The sequence below is a fragment of the Apteryx rowi genome, unplaced genomic scaffold (assembly GCF_003343035.1).
Source record: "Apteryx rowi isolate R43461 unplaced genomic scaffold, aptRow1 scaffold_0, whole genome shotgun sequence".
NCBI lineage: Eukaryota > Metazoa > Chordata > Aves > Apterygiformes > Apterygidae > Apteryx > Apteryx rowi.
Genome location: NW_020447195.1, coordinates 4,804,558 through 4,825,059, shown reverse-complemented (window position 1 = coordinate 4,825,059; position 20,502 = coordinate 4,804,558). Strand labels below are relative to the sequence as shown.

The 20,502-nt window shown below is 40.2% G+C and overlaps 1 protein-coding gene across 1 annotated transcript in view; it reads right to left on the bottom strand.

Moving 5' to 3' along the window:
• Positions 1 to 20,502, bottom strand: part of DOK5 (docking protein 5) — a 44,610-nt gene that overhangs the window by 3,687 nt on the left and 20,421 nt on the right. The window contains exons 2-6 of the mRNA XM_026056422.1: positions 19,480 to 19,587; positions 8,867 to 8,981; positions 8,647 to 8,787; positions 7,750 to 7,939; positions 5,881 to 6,016 (exon numbers count right to left, since the gene is read on the bottom strand). Of these exons, the coding sequence (XP_025912207.1) occupies positions 5,881 to 6,016; positions 7,750 to 7,939; positions 8,647 to 8,787; positions 8,867 to 8,981; positions 19,480 to 19,587 (690 nt within the window). The remainder of the gene's footprint in view (positions 1 to 5,880; positions 6,017 to 7,749; positions 7,940 to 8,646; positions 8,788 to 8,866; positions 8,982 to 19,479; positions 19,588 to 20,502) is intronic.

Here is a 20,502-nt window from a genome sequence, read left to right as displayed (position 1 = left end):
ACCACACACACTCAGATTTTAAAATAAGCTTCACAGTACAGCTAAAATTCTCCCCCTGAAGCCCAGGAAAACATCAGTTCGAATATACTGATCTTGCACTTGATTTTTCAAATTTATAACGATAGCTGTTTTAGAAAAGAGTAAGCTTTTACATTTTACTTTTGTAGAACCCGAGGTGAAAATCTTTTACAGAAATATCAGTATATTTCAGAGTGAAAACGAAAAGGTCAAGCACAGAGACGAGGCAGAGATAACGGCTGGCTGTCTTTGCAGAGAGCCATTTTGATGTTATTTAGATGCGGCCATCCACCCTCAACCTCCTCTCTGTATGGTGGACACTGTGCCTGTGATCCGAAAGTAAGACAAAACAAAAAAATAAATAAACCAAGCCAACTCTTGCTCTTCAAACACCCACCTCTAAGTCAGTAAGATGTGAATCACTCTGCACAATACAAGTTTCCACCTACATCATACCATGTATTTATGTACCATGTATATTCCTTCAATAAAGCCTGAATAGGACTTGCAGTATTACCACACACATTTCAGCACCATGGAAACAAACAACTAAGGATCTATTACTGGAAACAAAAATCAGCAGAGCATTGCGAGTCTGACATTTTCCCAGCTGTAGATAATTTTTTGGTGGCTCCATTTAATGGCGAGTTGAATGGTAAGTTAAGGGAGCTGGAGCAACAGTTCAGCTGACTAGAGGAGAGCAAAAAACAATAGGATATCTTAGGAGAAAGAAAGAGAAACAGCTAGGGAAAGTAGATTAGATAAAGACAAAGAAGAGGGCCAGAAGTATAGTGCCCCTCCTGAACTGAATCAGCAGGAAAAAAAATTAATAATTCTTTTTGCTAGCTGTGGGTTTTTATGTTACATCTTGAATACACAGAACTTCATCTAAACACCTCAGACTGTGCGCAAAGGCAGCTTTAACGATGATTGATTTCATTTCACAATTAACCTACTGTATCTCTGTGGCAACCAAGAAGATAGGAATAACTTGATAATGACCTGGCTTTATTCCACATAGGCTCTCAGTGCTGAAAAGCAGCTCAAAAACAGTTGGAATTGATATGCTGGAACATGCCTGGAAGACGGTGGCAAGCAGAGCACTGGACAGGACATCCGACTCCACGTATCATTAACATAACAAGTAATTTGCTAACTGGAAGGCAACCAAACCATAGCCTCTCACCGTCTTCCCAGGGAGAAGGGGAAGAGCTGAAAGCCAAAGAGAGGTCAAGATTGGCAAACGGCTCAAATGCAGCTCCCTCCATGTGCAGCGGGGATTAAATTAAGTCCTTAAACCGAAGGAAATAGTAGGAGGCAAGGAGCAGCGAGGCACATCATGAAGCCACCCCTCAGCGCCAGCAGCTGCAAACAACCCATGGCAGAGGGGATGGAGCCGCAGCCCTCAGCAGCCAGCACCGAGAAGCAGTCACAGCAGAAGGTTCACAGGGCCAGAGCATGAATCTGGTCAACGGTGTAGTTGGTTCCCAGACGACCTGGGGGCTCTGGGAAGGAGGAATAAGTGTTTTCTTTCTTGGATCCCACCTTAAGAACAATCAGCAAAGCTAACATTGGAAGCCAAAACATTGCCTTTTAAAAATCCTCATTCTCCCAAGTTAACTTTGAATATGGCTCCAGAAAAGGAAGAAAAAAGAATAATTTGATTTATTAGATTTGGTTGTTTTCTCAGGCTGGCCTATACAATTTTCAGAGATCTAGCAAAACACATTTGTTTTAAACAAGTTGCATTTGCACTAGGTAAACCCTCTTCTTTGGATCCCCATGTGGAAGGGATTGCACTGTGTTCTTTAGGGGATTTTCTTCCCAATGAAGCAAATTCATGTAATCAATGAAAATTACTTAGATAATTGCTTAAGTAACAATTGCTAAATTCATGACAAACACACAACAGGAAACACTGCAATAAAAGAAAAAAAAAAAATCAATCTTCAGAAATTAAACTACCAACTTTGCTGCTGCTTTGACTGGCTTTCTTTTATTATCCATACTAGATAATACTAGATATTCTTCTCTTATTTCAAAAGTTAGTTGAAACTTAAGAGGGGCTTACTATTAAAAATGCCTATGGAAATGGCCAGAGTTAATAGCACATTCTAGCTTAGAAACTCTTGCACATCAGATGGACCTAGTATAAAGTGCACTCCTGATTTTTTTCTTTTTGGCAGGAGGGAGAACAGGCTGCCCATTAAGCTGGCTAATGGTAACCTTCTTTGCAGCACTGAGCTTTAGCTGCCAAAATTGGGAAGTTCACTTTCATTACTTCTTATAAGGGGATGTCAAGTTGTAATGAGATCTCTTAAAACAACCTAAACCATGACCCAGGCACAAATGACAACAGTCAAGTCTCAGCATTACACTGGTCAGTTCTTATGACGACTGCATAACCACCAGGGTTTCATGAACACACGTCCACATTTTGGACAGATATTTCCTTTCCATTGTCTGGCAGTGCAAAAGTGAGAAGAAAGAAGTAGTTGAATGAGATTAGCATTACCAAATGATCAGAAAGGCGTCATGCATCGCTAAGCAGAACCAGCTGTTTCCTCCTTTTTAAAAAGGGGAAAAAGGAGAATCTTCGAATCCATCATAAAGGAAGATAAATGAAATCCACCTGTGAAAGCGTTATACACTCTTGCCAGAATGTGCTCAAGCCTTGCCAGAAAGCCACAGGACATTAACGGGAAGTGCCAGGGTTGAGGTTCCCAGTTCAGAAACCACTGTCACAGCAGTTTTCCACATTTCAGAAACCAGAGCAAGTTGCATTCATGCACTGAACCAACGCACCGTAATATAAAGCTCGTGAGATGACAGACACTAAAGCTCAGCCCAGTCCCTGGGCCGTGCATGCTCTCTTGGCTGGGGACAGCGGCCATGTGGGGAGAGAGCTGGAGCGAGTCACTGTCCCCACAAGTCACCTCAGCCTTAGAGAATCACCCTCCAGATCACTCACCTCATGGTGRCCATGGTTACAGGGGTGAGCAGAAGACCCTCTCGATGAAGACTTAACTTCTCATCACCAGCATTTCCTACTTTCTACTTTTATTTATCTTTTCTGTAAATGATAGCTCAAGCTTCACTAACATGAAAATTCACATAGGGTAAATAATTCTGGGCGACAGAAACATGATGCAGCTCAGACAGCGGAGCATGAAGCGCAACTATCTACAATAACTCTTTGCTCAAGTGTTCAAGAAGAAGAATAGAGGAAATAAATCATTCTGAATGATGAAGATGCAGCTTACAACATATTTTGCAATCAGCAAAATGAGACATCTGACTTCTATACTGACATAACGATCCTCTGCTTTAGATCATCCAGGTCTAAATCCAAACATCATTGAACCCTAGAGAAGGGACCAGGTCTTGCTGAGTATTTCAGAACCAAACAACATTTTTATAACAGGCTGGGGAAACCCATATTCAGGGCAGATGGGCTCATCTGAAACAATTATATCCCACTACTAAACTACATGACTTTCAGTTAGACAGGAATATGTTTTTATCCCCAGCATAGCATTCTAGGTCCTATAAAATCAGATTTAGGGGTTATGGTTGGACACAGTGTTCATGAAATAGCTTTTAGAAACTGTGCAGCTGCTCTGTATTGAAATCTATAGCAACTGTGCATCTGTTGAGCGTACTGGCACTTGTAAGATGGAAATTTTACAGCACTGCATCAACAGACACCATGTATTAAAGTTGCTATTGCATGGACGTAAAAACACCAAATATGAAGTTGCCTGAAAGCCTATTCACTTCAGGAGATCATTGTTACTGAATTTGATTTTTTTGAAAGTGTTTTTTCCTCAACAAGTTAGTCTCTTCTAATACTGGTGGGCTACAAATAGTCCTTGCTAGCTATGCTGACCTACACTAGGTTATTTATAATCTGCTTAATTTAGTTACTGATAAGTAACCACATCACCTACCCATCTGTCCCAAGTTATATATTTTGAATATTTTTGACGAAAAACTGCCTTCACTAACTAGGATTAGATTTTTTTTTTTTTATCTTTTTTTTTNTTTTTTTTTTTTTTTAATAGTCAAAAGCAGCATCAGATGATATTTTACTGGGGAAGGGAAAAATACCACTCTTGCTGGCTGCAGGGTTTACCTGCCAGTTCTAAGATTTTTTGAAAGAAAGAGAGAAAGAAAGCAAACCATCAAGCTCTTCCTAATCAACCGAGAAATGCCTGGAAAAAGCACATGCTCTAAATGCACACAGGCACAGTTTTATTCCTCATATGACAGGCTTAAGTTAGTACTTCAGCCTCACAAAGAGGCAGAGCTCTCCCACAGACTTCACAGAAGCGACTGTATTGCAACGACGATAGCCAGAAGTTAACAGAGTAGGATCAACCAGTAATTAGTCACATTAGTCTTTCCTGTTGAAAAGAAAAAATATTACATGACCCACATCACTTAGAAACAGACTTGAATTTTCCTTGCTTAGAGCAGCTATTTTCCCATTTCAGCTATCCCACCTGCCCTACAAGCTACAACAGAATTACCCATTTGCCAGGATGCTCAACTGCACTATCCAGCACCACAAAATTGGTCTGGATACTTGGAAACTGTTTCCTTTCTACCACTGCTCCACCCCTTATTTACTCCTGACTGGACTGACATTAAGAGAAATCACTTTCCTGTCATGGATTTGGCTTCCAACTCTGGCTCAAGTCCAAGAGAGTGGAAAAACAACAAAAATATTTAAGACAATTCATTCCCTCAACATCCATTCTCATCTTTTAAATTACCAAAATAGTAACGGCATTTTCTATTCTATCCCTGCTGGGTCCTCCAGTATTATTCATCATTACAACTCATCCCTGAAACCAAGGTGTTAGGAGAATTACTGAAAGGATTAGACATGGTATGGATAAGAGCAGAACTTATGTTTGCAATAAGAAAATACGACATAAGCCTTGTTGCAGGTTATATAAACCTACTACTATTGCCCAGAATGGAAATGTTGTTTACAGGCAGGTTCTTGTACAGCTGCCCACTGTGAGCATTTTACACATTCTAAGTAGTCCGTTATCTTCAGGATACTAACGCTGCCCCAGGATTCACAGGACTGACAGCACAGGAATTGTCACATGGGACAAACAGAACGTTCCTTTTCACCCCAAAGGCTTCATAAGAAAAAAAAAGTTAAGAGCAGAGCCTGAAACCCTTTAGGTATAGGTGCCATATAAATACCTTCCTTCTTCTGGAGATCCCAGACTGTTTCAATCTGTATGTTAGTTCTGCATCTTACAGTCCTACATTTTCTAAGAGTTGCAAGTGTCATAAAAGCAGTGTAAGACACAAAAGGCATGTGTTGTGGAAAACAGATCCACTGGGAGATCAGCAACATCTTGTTTCTCCTCCACCCGCAGTTTAATTYGAACAATATGACTCTTTCCAAATCATCCTTGAAGTATAGACATCAATTAACAAATGGCAAACTGAGCATTAGCCACAACATTTTGCAAATAAATTGATGAGAAATGCTTCCAGACTCATGATGCTGATTAATTAAGGGACTCTAATGAGAATGGCAAATGTGCACTGACAAGATCTGATCATCTCTTCTGCATCATTTAACACTTATTGATGGTTTTGCAAATACAAAAATCAAGGACTAAGGCATTAGTATTTCTCCTGTTCTTTTGAATCTTGAAAAGCAAGAGCAAGTTATATACAGCTCTAAATATTACATTCAAACAGAAGCAAGTTAATAAGAGAAAAGAATCGGACCACTTACTATCTGTGAATCAAAAGGTAAAAATTACACTGAAGAAATTTAATGTTCTTTGGTGCCAAGTGCAAGATAACGAGCGTAACTAGCAGCCATACCATTGAATTTTTCACACTCTGCAGCAAGCGCTCGTGTTGCTCCGCTATGGCCAAAGCGGCCGAGTGCACCTTCTGATAGATTGCTTCCCCTTCTCTTGTCTGAAAGATGAATAGTCCTTCTCCTGTGTCACACATCCTGCCAAAGCGAGAACAGACAGCATCCAAACGTGAGGTTTTCCTTTGTTCATGGTGATCTGTAAAGTTCAACTTTAACATGCTGCTGCAGAAGCTCTATCACGCAGATAGTAATAAAAACCAAAGGTTGTTGAAATACAGGACAAAGTTATCTAGAAGTCTTTATGTCTGGGTCTTAAGAGCTCCAGTCCAGTCTTATTATTTTAACACACCTTGGTGCTTCTTTTGCCAACAGGGGCACTAATCTCTTAAACTGTAGAGAGTTTATGCCCAAGACCCAGATTTTAAAGGTTTACACTCCTAACTAGAATGAATGTGCCAAAATTACTCTGTCTTCGCCACCTTCCAAGCTTTTAAACGCTGCCTGTAATGAACCCTAGTGACTATCCAGAAGATCCTGTATGTTGTGCTTGCCATCAGAAGCACTGGTAAGGGAAGAAATATTACCTCCCTGTGCATTTTTCAAATAGGCCAAGTTAAATTTTATTAAACTGAGAAGATCCATTCAGAAGAGCACTGAGAAAGTCATTCTACTGATTTTGCACACTAGTTGGTGAGTACAAGCTTCCTCTAAGACCTGCAGGAAGTGGTTCTAGTTTTATTGGCCTACAGCAAAGCATCCATTTCGACAAAAGCAAGAAAACTTAACTGGAACTTACAGGTGACATTTTAATACTGAGGCTGGGGACATAAAGCAAGAACAGAATTCCGCTTCTATATGGAAAACTGCACTCTCCTTCCAAACTTTCCTAGCTTTGAAAGCAGAGTTTTGCCTTCCACTTGAAACACTAAAGACATACCCTTAGCAGTCCCAATTGCATCATCTTACCACCACGGCTAATGTGTGATCAGTTAATTGAAAAATGTGTGTGCGTACACACACACAAACTACCCTTTTTCCCAGAGAAAAAAATCCTGCAGTAATAAGGAGGATGGACATTTAAACACCTCCTCTTTTTCCAGGTAAGTTAACTGTATGATTTGTTTCTTTTACTGTTGTAATTCTTTAATGTGGTTATCTAAAATAATATATCCATATCACTTAAAAAGCATTTGACAGTTGAGTTCAACAAACAGAAGTTCTAGCTTCAGTCCCACAAACACTTTGGCTCATTAAAACTGAGCTGCAGGAAGCAATAGAGAACAATGTCTCTAAAAGACAAGGAAATGCTTTCAAATTCCTTATTCCATTTGTGAAATAGAGGGAAAACAGGAGTATAACCCATGAAAAACAAGAGGCCTTTCTCCATTATATTAGCTTGCTTTGGGGAAACAACTTGGCACTCACTGCTCTGAATTTTAAACTCCAGCTCTCCTACTATAGGGCCACTTGTGCCCAAGGGCCTGTGTTGTACAAATTCAGGAATATATGYGCCCCTTCTTCCAATCTGTCCATCCAGTTCTCTAGCTCTTGTACAGCTTTATTTTATAAAGCAATATACAATACTGTCAGGCTCCCCCTATAGTCCCCTGAACACCGCAACTTTCCCAGTCTTTCCATCTACTCTCCCCCCTCCACCCACAGGCACCTGTATTTGGCAACTGCTTGCACTCAAGCTGCAGCCTGGGATTAGGAGCTTTATTTGCTTTCATTTTACATTTAAGTATTTTACATTTTTATAGGGGGCACAGACTAGCCTCTCCCTGAGGAATGTAAGCTCAGTCCTCAGCAGTGCTCAGAGCACCACCCAGCACCACCACGGAAAGCAACGTACTGTAGCAACACACACCTACCTCCCTGCTTCGAACGTGAACCAAGAGGGGTCCCGTCCGTAGCGCCGGAGGGCACTTAATGGCCAAGAGATGAGTTTTATTCTGGGATTCTGGATGTCCCAAAGACAGATATTCTCAAATGTTATCTGCAAGGTACATTCCCCATGCACATCTAAATTAGGGGATGGCATCAAATACACATTGAATCTCTCTGGGAGAAAAACAAAAGGTTAGTCTAAAATCCCTGCCCATTAAACGTACAAGTCATTAAAGGAATTTCCTATTTTCCACCTCTATTACAAGACTATTTCCACTTTGAACAATTAATCCAAGAGCAAACACTCAATTTCTTCCACTAACTCAATATTTGGGGCAGTCAAAATGCTACGCATGAAGGGCTTCAAAAGATTTGTGCATGCATTCAGATACAGAAAGGAATTGCACCATCATAATCCTGACCTTTACAAGCAATTAATAAAATTGTGTGCATGAATAAATACACTGCAAGCACATTTGTGCATATAATTAATTTATTTGCATAGAAAAGTGAAGTAGCCATGGACTCAGGTTTTGCAGGCAATTACTATTATTTATTTGCATTACAATGTTGCCTAAGAGCCTCAGTCGCAGACTGAAACTCTGTTGTAGCAGATCCTGTACAACAAAACACACAACAAAAGAAAGTCCCCATCTCCAAGGGCAGAGAAAGAAAAGTGCTATTCCAAAATAATTCTAAAATCCATAATAAGATTACCATGCTTATCTCTGGTAGTAACAAAAAATAAATAAAAAAAGAATGGCTTGAAAAAACAGAGTTTTCTTTACACCAACTTACTTCTAGTTTTCATATCACAGTCCAAAAACTTCAAAGTAATGCAATCAATAAGGATTTAAACGGTCAACATTTTATGTACCTACCACTCTGCTCCCTTTCCACTCCAGAYGCCAACAAGTCAGGCTCTCCAAGGCTAATGTCATTAATTCGTGTTCCGAGACACTCCATCTGCAACACCTTGCACCACTCATCTGCCTCAAGTTCTGTATAAATGCCCAGAAAATCTGTGTGTAGGTATAATACATTTATAATTTCACAATTAAAGCCCCTATGTTTTCTAATGTGCTTTGCCATTTTACCCACCTGACTCACAAGCAAAGGTTTTAGATGTGTCATCACTGAAATAAATTCCAACAGCATGCTTCTTTGTGCTTTTTGGCAGTCGCAATATATTCTTCACATTATTGAGCTCTGTAACCTGAAAAAGCACAATTTGGAGTTCTGATTAGGGCCTTGAAAAAATAAATAAATAAAAATATATACATATATACATCAACAACAACAACCAACTTGAAGACGCTGGGCAACAAAGCAGCCACATCCTCCAGTTTGCCCCTATCTGTTTGCGAGCTTCAGTGTAACCCAATACAAACAGGATTTAAACCAAGAGGCTGGTAGAAGAATCAGTGCTTGCTTCAGTTCAGGAAATTTAGATGAAGAGCATGAGGAAAACCAACTTGATGTAGCAGAAGCAAATAGAGGCTAAAAGCCTAAAGAATCCACCCATTTGGAGGAGCAGATTCTATTACAGCTTTCTTCACGGAGGACAAAACTGTAAGAATAGTGAAAAACTTCTATCTAAGCCATTTTTAATGGAAAGTTGAAGATTTGTAAGAATGGTCCACTTAACTAAAAACATGTTTTTAGTTGTTTTTTTAATTAGACATCCAAATGCTTTAAAAGTTCACAAAGTGAATTCAGGCTTTTAGACAGATTTCTGTTGCTTGGTTGACAAAAGACAATTGGAAAAATAGCTTTCATTCCAAAAACTGAACACGAATCTTATGTTACATATAGCTTCAGTAAATACATACTGCAGGCACATTGTATCTCTCTAATACCTGTTTTTCACCCTCATGCCCATAAATAACACTCTTCATTATTTCATTCCTTTTAACATTTAGGCTAATACCCAACAGGTACCTTCACTCCTTTGGTGGCACAGACTAGAACCTTGTGGAATGATCTTGTACCAAGTAATACTATCTCTAAATACAGAAATACAGCAATTGTTTCATCTGAAACATTAAGAAACTACAGAGAGTAATCAGCACTGTAAGGCCCAGCAAAAGGTAGTAGCATTTCTCCAGAGCACCTTGACGCTCACCAGGATACCCATTGCATCTCCGGGGCTTTTCATCCTAAACCAGCATCTTCTAATCAAGTTACTGCCCATTCCCTTCTAGCAAGAGAAAAAGGGCAGCCAAAGTGAGACTTCAGAGCAAGATCCCTGAAAAGGTAATCTCACTGAATTGAAGGGACAGAGAGCAATTAGTGGGCAATCTCATTAAAGAAAAAATAAATATTAAATAAAGGAAGTGACCAGCACAGCCTGTGTCTGGAAGCTCACTCTGCAGACGATGACAGAAGGAAGCACCAAAATGAAAGGAACATCCCACAGAGAACATGCCAAGCTTTCTGCCAGAGCTGCCAAGTTTAGAAATCAGGTTTTTATAGCCTCCAGGTTCAAGATTTTAAGAAGTGTCAAAACCGAGACTTCCTAATTGTGCTTAATTTTGCATGAGCATTTCTTACTCTTACAGGAGGTCCTGTGATAGAAGCACATTCCCCAGCGCTAACAAGACACCGACAAACTCATTGTTAAACATGACAAATCTGTCATAACATATTCCCATCGTACTCAGCACATGACAGGTCAAGCACAAATTGCCAGCTGCCAAGTTCAACTCTCATTCTTCTCATATGCCACAAAATTATTCAAATGCAAGACAAAAGAAGAGTTAGACTTTTTCATTCAGGACAGCAGCTACCCTGACATTTATACCGAACACATTTACATTTGCTGCATGCTAATGAAATCAGACCAATGATGAAGTACGTACCTAACCAAGTTCACGTTAACAGTAGCAGAATTTGGCCGTACATTTTGCTAATGAATTATTTATCTAGGATCCATTCCAACAAAAAGCTCATTTCTTAAAATCAAGCATTTAACACTGCTACTGCTGGAAAACACAGTAGTGTTCTCTAGTGTGATGAATCCCAAGGGTGCTATGGCAGGGCTTAAATGAGGTCAGGAAAGGTCTGTACTAGTCAGGGAACAGCAAACTACCTCTCCTCACCGACACCGAGCTCAGAGCTAAAAGCCAGTTAGGCAGCTCTGAAGCACTACCTGCTCAGCCGCTGCTCATGCTCCGCTTGAACCCCTGGGGACCGAGCAGCACGCGCTGCCTCGCAGCGCCGCTCAGCAGAGCAGGGAGGCAATGGACATCCCAGCGAGGCAGGCAATGGACATCCCAGCGAGGCAGGCAATGGACACTTGGCAGCATGGGAGGTCGCAAGCTATTGCATGGCGCTGGGGAGAAACAGTGGCACTAACAATCCTGTGTTCAGATTGAGTCACACACCTCTGGGCCAGATGGGAGCAGAAGCACATACCGCTGCTGGAAGCATGAGAAGGATGAAATGAAACACTGCTTTGTCTTTATGCAGTCAAGGACCAACAYGTTTCTGATCAACACTTCTGTTACTAGGACTCCAGTCTTGTGCATCTTATATTCCGCATGCCCAGCATCCCTAGGACCGCAGTCTACCTCCCAAGCTTGTCTTGTGTCATTAGTGTGGCAAGCTGCAACTACTCCGCTCCCCCTACACCAGCTCCTGCACCAGCCCAACACATGATTCTCACTTCTCTTCCCTATAAGCAAGGGCAGACACTTTATGCCAGACTCACATTTCAGTGGATCTTTGCAGATTTGTGCAAAACTCAAGGTGGACAGAAGCATAGTTGTTGGGTGACTTGATGTCAAGACAGCATAAAACTCCTTCTGAATTTCCCTTTTGAAGGGACTAAGTACAGAAACATGGACAGAACAATACAGCTGTTTGGGAGCTGAGAACAGCAATGTTTTTTTTTTCTTTCTTATTATCAATTCCTCTCAAAAGGCTATGTAGTACTTCACTGCAGTAGTCTTAAAGGTAGAGAAATGCAACCCAATAGCAATTTTACAGGATGCAGCTCATGCTTGAAATCCTAAAGATCATCCTTCTGAACAGAAAAATTGTTTTCATTTGATTATGCTTTTTCCTACATTTACTCTTTATTAGGGTACTCCTAACCATACTACCTTATGAAGTAGGCAAAACAGATTATCTAAACCATTATTTATCTCTCATCTGTTACCTTTACAGTGGTCTATTTTGCTTTGCTCAGATATCAACCAACAGTAATTCATCTTTACAGGTGAAATCTCTCCCTCTGTCAACATGGGAGCAGAGAATGAAGATGCAGAGCACACGAGTGTTGCCAGCATTGGTGCAAGTGGAACTCAGGATGACCAGCTTTTCCCCAGGTCTGCAGGGTGGGCATACAGGGAAGGGAGGGAGGAAGGGGAATACAACAGGGGTACATCTAGAGCATGAGGAACAACTTAATACTCAAGGGGTAGTTACAAATCTCTGTCATACAGCCCTTCCCATGCACTTTTCCCCCATCTGAGGGCTATATGTTGGGATAAGGGAGGAGATGCAGAAGAGTGACCCGAGATAAGTACTGCACACTTCTGCAGCGTGGGTAAGTCAGGTGCTTCTAGGGAACACTTTATATGCTGTGCAAATGCAGAATAAACTATACTGCAYAGGCATAGTACAATGTATTACAAATACATCCCTTCCGAGAGTCCTGTCTCAGAGCCTGAACAAATAAAGTTGCAGGTGATTTCACCCCTTAGTGATATCTTGAAGATAACTACTGAATACTGAAGGTATTTTCATCAATTTAAGTGATCATCAAATCATTTGCAGCTCATGCTTTATCCATGAAATGGGGAAAAAGGTATGTATATATGTAGAAAATGTGGATACAACATTTGGCAGCTCTGAGGCTATTTTGTGCTGCATTGACTCCTTGCAAGCTCTTGTATAATGGCATTTCACACAGCACAGTCTTTCTGAAATTCTTCACATGCATCTGAAGATTTCCTGATGGCATTCATTTCTGTACAACTGCACAAGCTGACACTGAAACACCTCCCTTCAAAAGGTGATTCTAACCCCCAATCTAGGTCCAAATAACTATGGTAACAGGTATGCTATCCGTCTTCCCAGCTGGTTTCACACCAAGTTCTTCTTTGGTGCAGGACACTGTGCACACAGGGAGAGTAACAGTTTGACAAAATACGGCACGTGCGAATCTTTTGGAAATCAATGGCACTAGTCATGTCACACAGGGGAGTTTTTGTCAATTCAGGGCTTTCCAGCCTGTTTGCTCATGCATGCTTTCCRCCCGAGAAACAACCTTGTTACCCATCTACAGTTTTGCTAGCCATAAATCAACAAACAGCTGCCCTGTCCTGCTTTTTGAAGCTGAGCTGCTACAGTTTTCTTCTGAGCGATTCAGGGGTACTCCAAGATGGGAATAGCCCCTCCATGCAAGATTCAACTCTAGCCAAGAAGTTATTCCTGCTGCTGAGGCTCGACAGCACACCTGCGTTCCTAAGGGAAAATTGTTTAAAGATCACTTGATATTTGCCCTGCTGTGTCACCCAGCAAGATGCTTCAAAATACCATCATTATCCCAGGTGCCTAAACCGCCTTCCTGTTGCTTGCACTTATGCAACAGATGGTTGAGAGTGTCTGGCACATACGCACTGAATTCGCACCAAAAGTGGCAGGCTGCTAACAGCCCCTCTACTGTGCTCTTGGAAAGAGCTCAGGAACAGACACGGAGCACCTGCAAGGATCTGACGCTGCAGCTCTCTTCCTTGCATTTTTGCAACAGTTCTCCTCCTGCCCAAATCTTGCAAGGAAGTGTTCTCATGGTTGGTTGAATTCCTTGATCTAGGACAAATAAAAGCATACAATAATTTATATTTATAAATTTAATTCTAAAAGGCAAGAAAAAAAATCACAGGATACACTCCTAAGACAGTATTTAACAGTGAAATTGTAAGAGGAATATTATTTTGTCTAGGAGTTAAAAGACACTTTGCACACTTCTCCCTTTTACTTTCAGGCCTGCTTTATGTTAAGGTGACAATCTATATAACTGAAATACATTACACTAGATTGAAAACTAAAATACTTTGCTGAGCTACCGTGGTGAGAGCTCAGAGTCAGGAACAGGGATTAATCATTAATTTCTCAACTGACACTACAAGGAGACAGAGCTTCACCCTGACCAGATACACTCGGGCAAAAATTCTTCCATCTCAGTGCCAGCATATTCTCTTCAAAAATTATGTCAAATGCAGAGTTTACCAAAACATAACCTTCACAGGCCTTTGAATTACGTATATAATTCTTAAATACCAGTAGCCTTTCAGTATAGAACACATGGGAATATTTGTCTACACAACTGCCACTTTCAATGGTTTGCAAATATCTAGTGTTTTAACCTTAAAGACTTCACCCTTCTCTCTTGGCCCACTGGATATTTGCCCGGTGAGGACTACGGTGGTGCACAGTTTGCAGTCACTGCCGCAATTCCAGCCCACTTCTGTTTATGCTACTTGCCTGTACACATTTAGCTATGTAAACATAGCATACTTTAAAAAAAAAATTAAGGCCAAGAACAACTACCAGACTGAGATTCACTTTTTACTTGTTCCCAGAAACTGCCCCTCAAGCTGCACGAGCGGCAGAGCTGGGCACCAGAGCCACAACCCTGAGCTTTGCGACAAGCTTTGGGTCCTTCTCTGCACAAGTGGCACATCCATGCTCCGCAGATCTGCCATGAGCCTTGATTCACGGCTTTGCAATAAAGATGCCAAAGTGTCCTGACAAGTTGCTTTAATTCTTTTAAAGTCCCACACCAGACATTTTATTCATAGTAAGTGATAGTATTCATTAAAATAAATGTTTAACAGCCAGCTATTAGCAGAGTGGTCATACTTTAAACGTTTAATTTGCTACTAATACAGTTCTGCATTAGCAAGCCTGGAAAACAATTACAAATTACACAATTCAATTTTCCAAATGGATTATTCCATAACTAGACAGAAAGACTGTTTAAATTACTTCTGTTGTTTCAAGGCAAGATTAATACAAACGGATTAAAACTTACATCCCCTTGAGGAATCAGTATATTCCCATCAGCAGTATGCTATTAGCTGGTTTTATATTGGAATATTAATGATTCTTCTGATACATTGCAAAGTCAAAAGCCCTTTAGAGAAACAATTTTATTTCTGCATTGCCCCAATATTATTTTAAAGCATATGGTAATTTGTAGATGATTATTTATTTATATTTACCAAATGAAAGCTAGACAGCTACCTGAAAGGCAATTTTCTGTCCAGATTTTGTAGCCTGGATCCTAATTATTTTTTCTCCCTTGTGGGACCAGATGAATTAAGTGGACAATTTGCTTTGTAAATGCAGATTTCCAGCGCACTTCATAAGCTACAGATGACTGTTCTCAGATGACTTGTGTCTTAAAAAAAAAACCCACCCACCCACATCCTTAGTATGCTAACCTTCCCACGTTTAAAAAATAAAACAAGATTATGGAGTATTTATAGGTCAATATTATACGAAATGTACTTATTTCTTTTGTTCTTTTAAACTTTTCTAGATAGTGAATTTGCTAAGCCTCTAGCCTATGCATTAGATTTAAAGGAAAAGCAGATGCAGTGAATGTATGATTTTGATTTCTTAAATAAAAATAGAGATTTTTCTCTCAATATATACATACACACACACTCAATTTCTGAGAAAGTGCATACAAGAAGATCACGTCAAGCACACCCTGACTTAAAGTAGCCTAACAAAGCGGTGTCCAGGTCTCTGGACCTGGAATAAAGAATGAATTTAATTAGTTCTGAGATGCGTCCATTAAGCTGAGCTAACTAAACATTATCAACCTGCCGGCAGGATCCAAGAGGCCCCAGCTCACAGCAACCGAGATCCAAGACTGCTGGTGCTTTAGCGGGGTGTAACAGGTATGTGAGAAAGTCTGTCGCCAGTAAAATGAGAGGTGGGAAGAGCCAGTCACAGGACAGAGAGAAAAGGGGGGTTACGCCAGCAAGCTTTGAGTGGGGAAAAATGTCGAAGATCAGCTTTTGGCGCAGAGCTGCACAACAGGGCACAGATGTCATGCATGCACACAACGTATGCACACGCGCACACCCCAGCTCGGCAGTGTTGCAGACACACTGTGACCCAGGACTCCAGTGGACAGAGGAGACACCCTGACCAGATGAAATCACCAAGCAGCTCTTCTGCAGTCTCAGTCCAACAGCAGTTCAGATATGGTGAGAGGCACCACAATGCCAACAGGACAAGTGTTCTAGACAGACTCTTCCTGGTTCAATAAATTGAAAGTAACATTTGCACTTGAATTCATCACAGAAAAAAAACAATTTAACACTTCATTGAGCAAAGCAGGTGCTTTTGAAAGTTCAGCTGCATTTACTATTTTTCTTTTCCTGTCCTTTACATTTTTATGATGGATTAAAACTTTCCCAAGACTGATAAGGTAAACAGGGACTCCTCAGTTTTCTAGACCTGATGCTGCTTTCAAAGCCTGAGAATCAGGCTTCAGACCCCAGGTAGGAGGTTAGCAACCACATTCCTTGAACATCGGTAATCTGTAAGGAAGGCTTTCTCTCACAGTATCATCCATCAGGCTGCACTGCATTCATCCTTAGGTTCATTAGCGCAAGCTTTTGACACGGTGACACTTGACATGTTAACAGGACTGACTGGTCTTCTCATTTGTAGGATTGACTTTACTGTCAGAGACTGAGAAGCAGCTTTGTCCACAGGTGACAAAATCAGAATAGTCAAAGAGACTACACACTATCAAGGTGTTCCTACAACACCTGGCTAGGTGCCTACAGATGAGGGCAACAGCTACGACTAGTACTCATAGCACCATCCATTGGGTCTAAGATACCCAGTATATGATACACAAAAAACTGGCTCGAAGTTAGATGAAGGCTCTGCCATATTAGTCATTTTTTAATTATCAGCTATGCTTTTTATAAGAACCAGCTCAACTATACAGCAGTAGTGACACATCGTCCTTTTTTAACACCTCATTGCATAACACTGTTAGAAGTATTTGCATCATTCACCACCTTAGAATTTCACACATTTACAAAGCTTATTTAAGAAGAGAAGATGAAAAATCACTTTTATCCACATGTTCTCTTTTTGTAAGTTAACACATTTTTGTCAGAAAGTGCTATTTAATATTCATCAACTTCCTCTCAGTTAGGTTCAGTAAAAATAAGCAGGACCTGTCAACTTTTATAGTCACTGACTCTAGAACCAGGAAACAGCCTCAGTTTCCATCTCAGTGAAACAACGGGGACACTGCAGAGCCCCATTGCCAAATGGCAACACCCCAGAGGTGAATGACAGCCCACAGGGCCCAATAACTGCGCTTAAACAGCTCTACTTGCAGTTCTTCTAGCACTGCTTCATTTACAGAGCATGCAGAGAGAAATGAGATGCAGAGAACAGTGATGACAACGTTAGAGTCAGCTCCCACAGATGAATATTCTGCTGCCCAGTCATCCAGCCTGTCCGCACCCCTAACAGCTATCAGCAGGCTCATCTGCAACATCCAGGCTGATATGGTGTTAGGAAGAGAGATCTCTCCATTTTATACAGGCAGACTATAAGCTGTCTGGTAGAAACCTTGACTTTACCTGCCTTATTTTAGCTCTACATACCCAAGACCTGAAGCAGAAGGAAGTTTACGGGAAGGGTTCAGAGAATGATTGCCAGCTCTAGTCTAGTGTGGCAGGTCCAAGACAGGAGAGGAAAAAAAAAAAAAAAAAGAGAGAAGAGGGGGGGGGGGGGGAAGAGACAGAAGCCCAGATCTTAAGTATATTCAGGTATTCAGCTTAAGATTCAGAACTCTCCCCTTCCTCCTCCCCCCACAAAAGGGGACTCAAGAAGTGGTCAGTTCACTCCAGCTAGAACCAGCAGCTTTCAGGAATACCTGCTGCATTCAAGTGTTCTACATTAAATTTGTTTTACTTCTCCAAAATGTAAAAGTTTGTTCTCATTCCTAAAGCAATCTGAAAAGATTCAGGCTTAGACCACGATCCTAAAGCAAACCCTGGATTGCTAAGTCTTTATAAAAATAATTGCTCTCTGGTTAGGCACAAAATATTCATGTAAGATGTTTTACTACTTTTGAAGTCTTTTTCATCAAAACGTCAGTCAAGACTAGGCTTTGCTTTAATATCTATAACTTAGTAGTACATATCTGACAACTTATAGATACAGCTTTCAAAAGTTGAAAGCGTAAATTTTGCTGTTACTAAAGCGTCAGTTCAACCAGGCAATTCCCAGTAACTTCTAAGGCCACGGAGTTTAATCATTGTTTGTTCCTGTTAAATAAGCTACCAGAGAAGATAATAAATGTATAGAAGAAAAAAAAGTTGAACATTAAGTAACATAGACTAAGCTTATGGGAACTTGATTGATAAAGCTGAAAATCTGTTGAAGTTAATGGAGCTTTCTATGGTGCTTCAGTCTGCAGATCCAGATGCAGGAAACTGCTTCTAGGTTATATGCGACAAATGGCAAGTGCTAACCTACATATCTTCKTGAAAAAGAAAATCCAGCCTTATTTAAATCCCTCTTGGATTTCAAATCCACTACTTAATTTGAACTTCACACCAGTGGTGCATGTGCTGCTGATGCATTGTGTCAGTACAATAGAGGAAATGAAGATTTGCATCAATAGTTGACAGAACCATGCCATCAGAAATGCAAGTTCCATGCAGGGCTGGAAATCGTTTAATATACACACTGTGCAATCCCCACAAATCAAAATATACACTTTACATTACTTTTGAAAGTTGCTTAATATAAGTTTGAATAAACTATTTCTGAGCATGATTTAGTACAAACAGCCACAGGGTTTTATGACCAATCAATTACAAGTTGTGGCATGTAGGCAGATAAATCACAGAATTCAGATTCAGTATTCCCTCAAGATCTCCTCCTAAATGTATGTCAAAATGAATAAGCATAGATCAGCCTCAAGCTGAGCTGTGCTTGCCGATTCCTAGGAATTTATGCACATAATTCTTGATCTAATGCATTAAGCTTTTTGCCAACAACGATTATAAATTAAAGAGTTTCTTATTTTCATCTCCATGTCCAGGAGAATTACACATGTAAATTCTCAGATGAATATGAATAGTGCACAAAACTTCAGCAAAGCTATTAAAGGGAAAACTATATTCTTTCCATATTAGTGAATTTAGCAAAGGTTTTCACATCACAACTGCAAGAAAAATTTTCATGTAAAAAAAAATTCATGTTGCCCTTCATTTCTGTGTCTAGTGTCTTCCCACAGATGCAAAATCCTAGTAAAATAGCAACCTGTCTTAAGTACCCAGCTTTCTGAATTCATGCCATGTTACCTTGGACATTTGTTATTGTAATTATGACTAAGAATAGTCATTCTGAAGTATTTCATGTCTGATCTAAAGCAAAAAGGATTAGGCTGAGGAGAAGAAAGGACTTCTTCTATAAAAATATTAGAGACATTCCACTAGCTTAGCAAGATGTACTAGCTGGAAAGCACAAAAGAGGTAATGCTCACTCTGCCGCTACATTATCGAGTGAAGGAACATACAAGTGGGTTTAGGACTTTGATAGTAAATAAGTTCCAGTTTTCAGTCCAAATAATACATGGCAACTTAGTTTTTATTCTTTATTGTATGTAAAAACAAATGTTGAAAAACAAGCATATAATCAAGTCTTACCTTGTGATAGCATCTAAAGTAAGCAGCACGCTCATCTGAGAACTTCTCCAGCCTCTTTGGACCTTTGCTTGAAGCTTTTTTGAATACTAACCAGCATCTCTGGTAAATCTAGAGATACAAGAGAATAAACTTGGCATCTCCAATGACTTGAATATCACCAGTATTCACATATAAGTTAAACTCATAAATCAGCTGTTGCTCTGGAGCTACAATTAATGGCTCTTGGTAGCTTAGACTTAAACAAACAAACAAAAAAACACACAGGCTAATGGTTAGTTGCAAACCATTTCCTTTAAGAATCTCTGCCTGTATCGTAATTTATGAAGACAGTGCATGCCTGCATGAAAGGTTATGGAAAGAAAAAGCTATAGGCAGTATGCTTGCAAATATAGGGTTTCCAGGAAACAGCTCTCGTTTTTTAAGGTAACACACTTTCCATTTTAATTAATTTGATAACATTTCCAATTTTGCATGCTTAAGGCAGATATGAAGAAACCTTGAGCAGACAGGCAGGAATGGAGTTTCTACCAGACAAGTACAAGAGATTACCTGTATAGGCATTTACAATTGTAACATCAATGCAGAAAGGATGTTACTGGGTAACAGAAAAGCCAGATCATTTATGTGCAGAACATAAGACCACTCTGACCACTGGGAATTTTGCTTTCAGGGTCTGCTATTTAAATTTAAGTCACTTGGGACAGATTTTGTCTGTGCACAGTGGTTGAAAAATACCTTTCCATCCACAGTATTAAGCCACTTCATTTCCTCAAACTTTCGTCCCCCCCATTTCCTGCAATCTACCCATCTATTCTTCAACTGTGTTGTACTTTCTACCACCCTATTACATTTAAACCTATGCCTCTCAGCTTAGATAACTGTGCAGAAAGAATTAAGCATTGCCAACAGTTTACAGCCTACATTTAATCAGTAATTCAAAAGTAACACCTGCTAAGTTAGAAATAAAATAAAAACTTCCGCTAAAGTTAGTGTGATTTCAAGGAAGAAATTCTGATCAGTCAC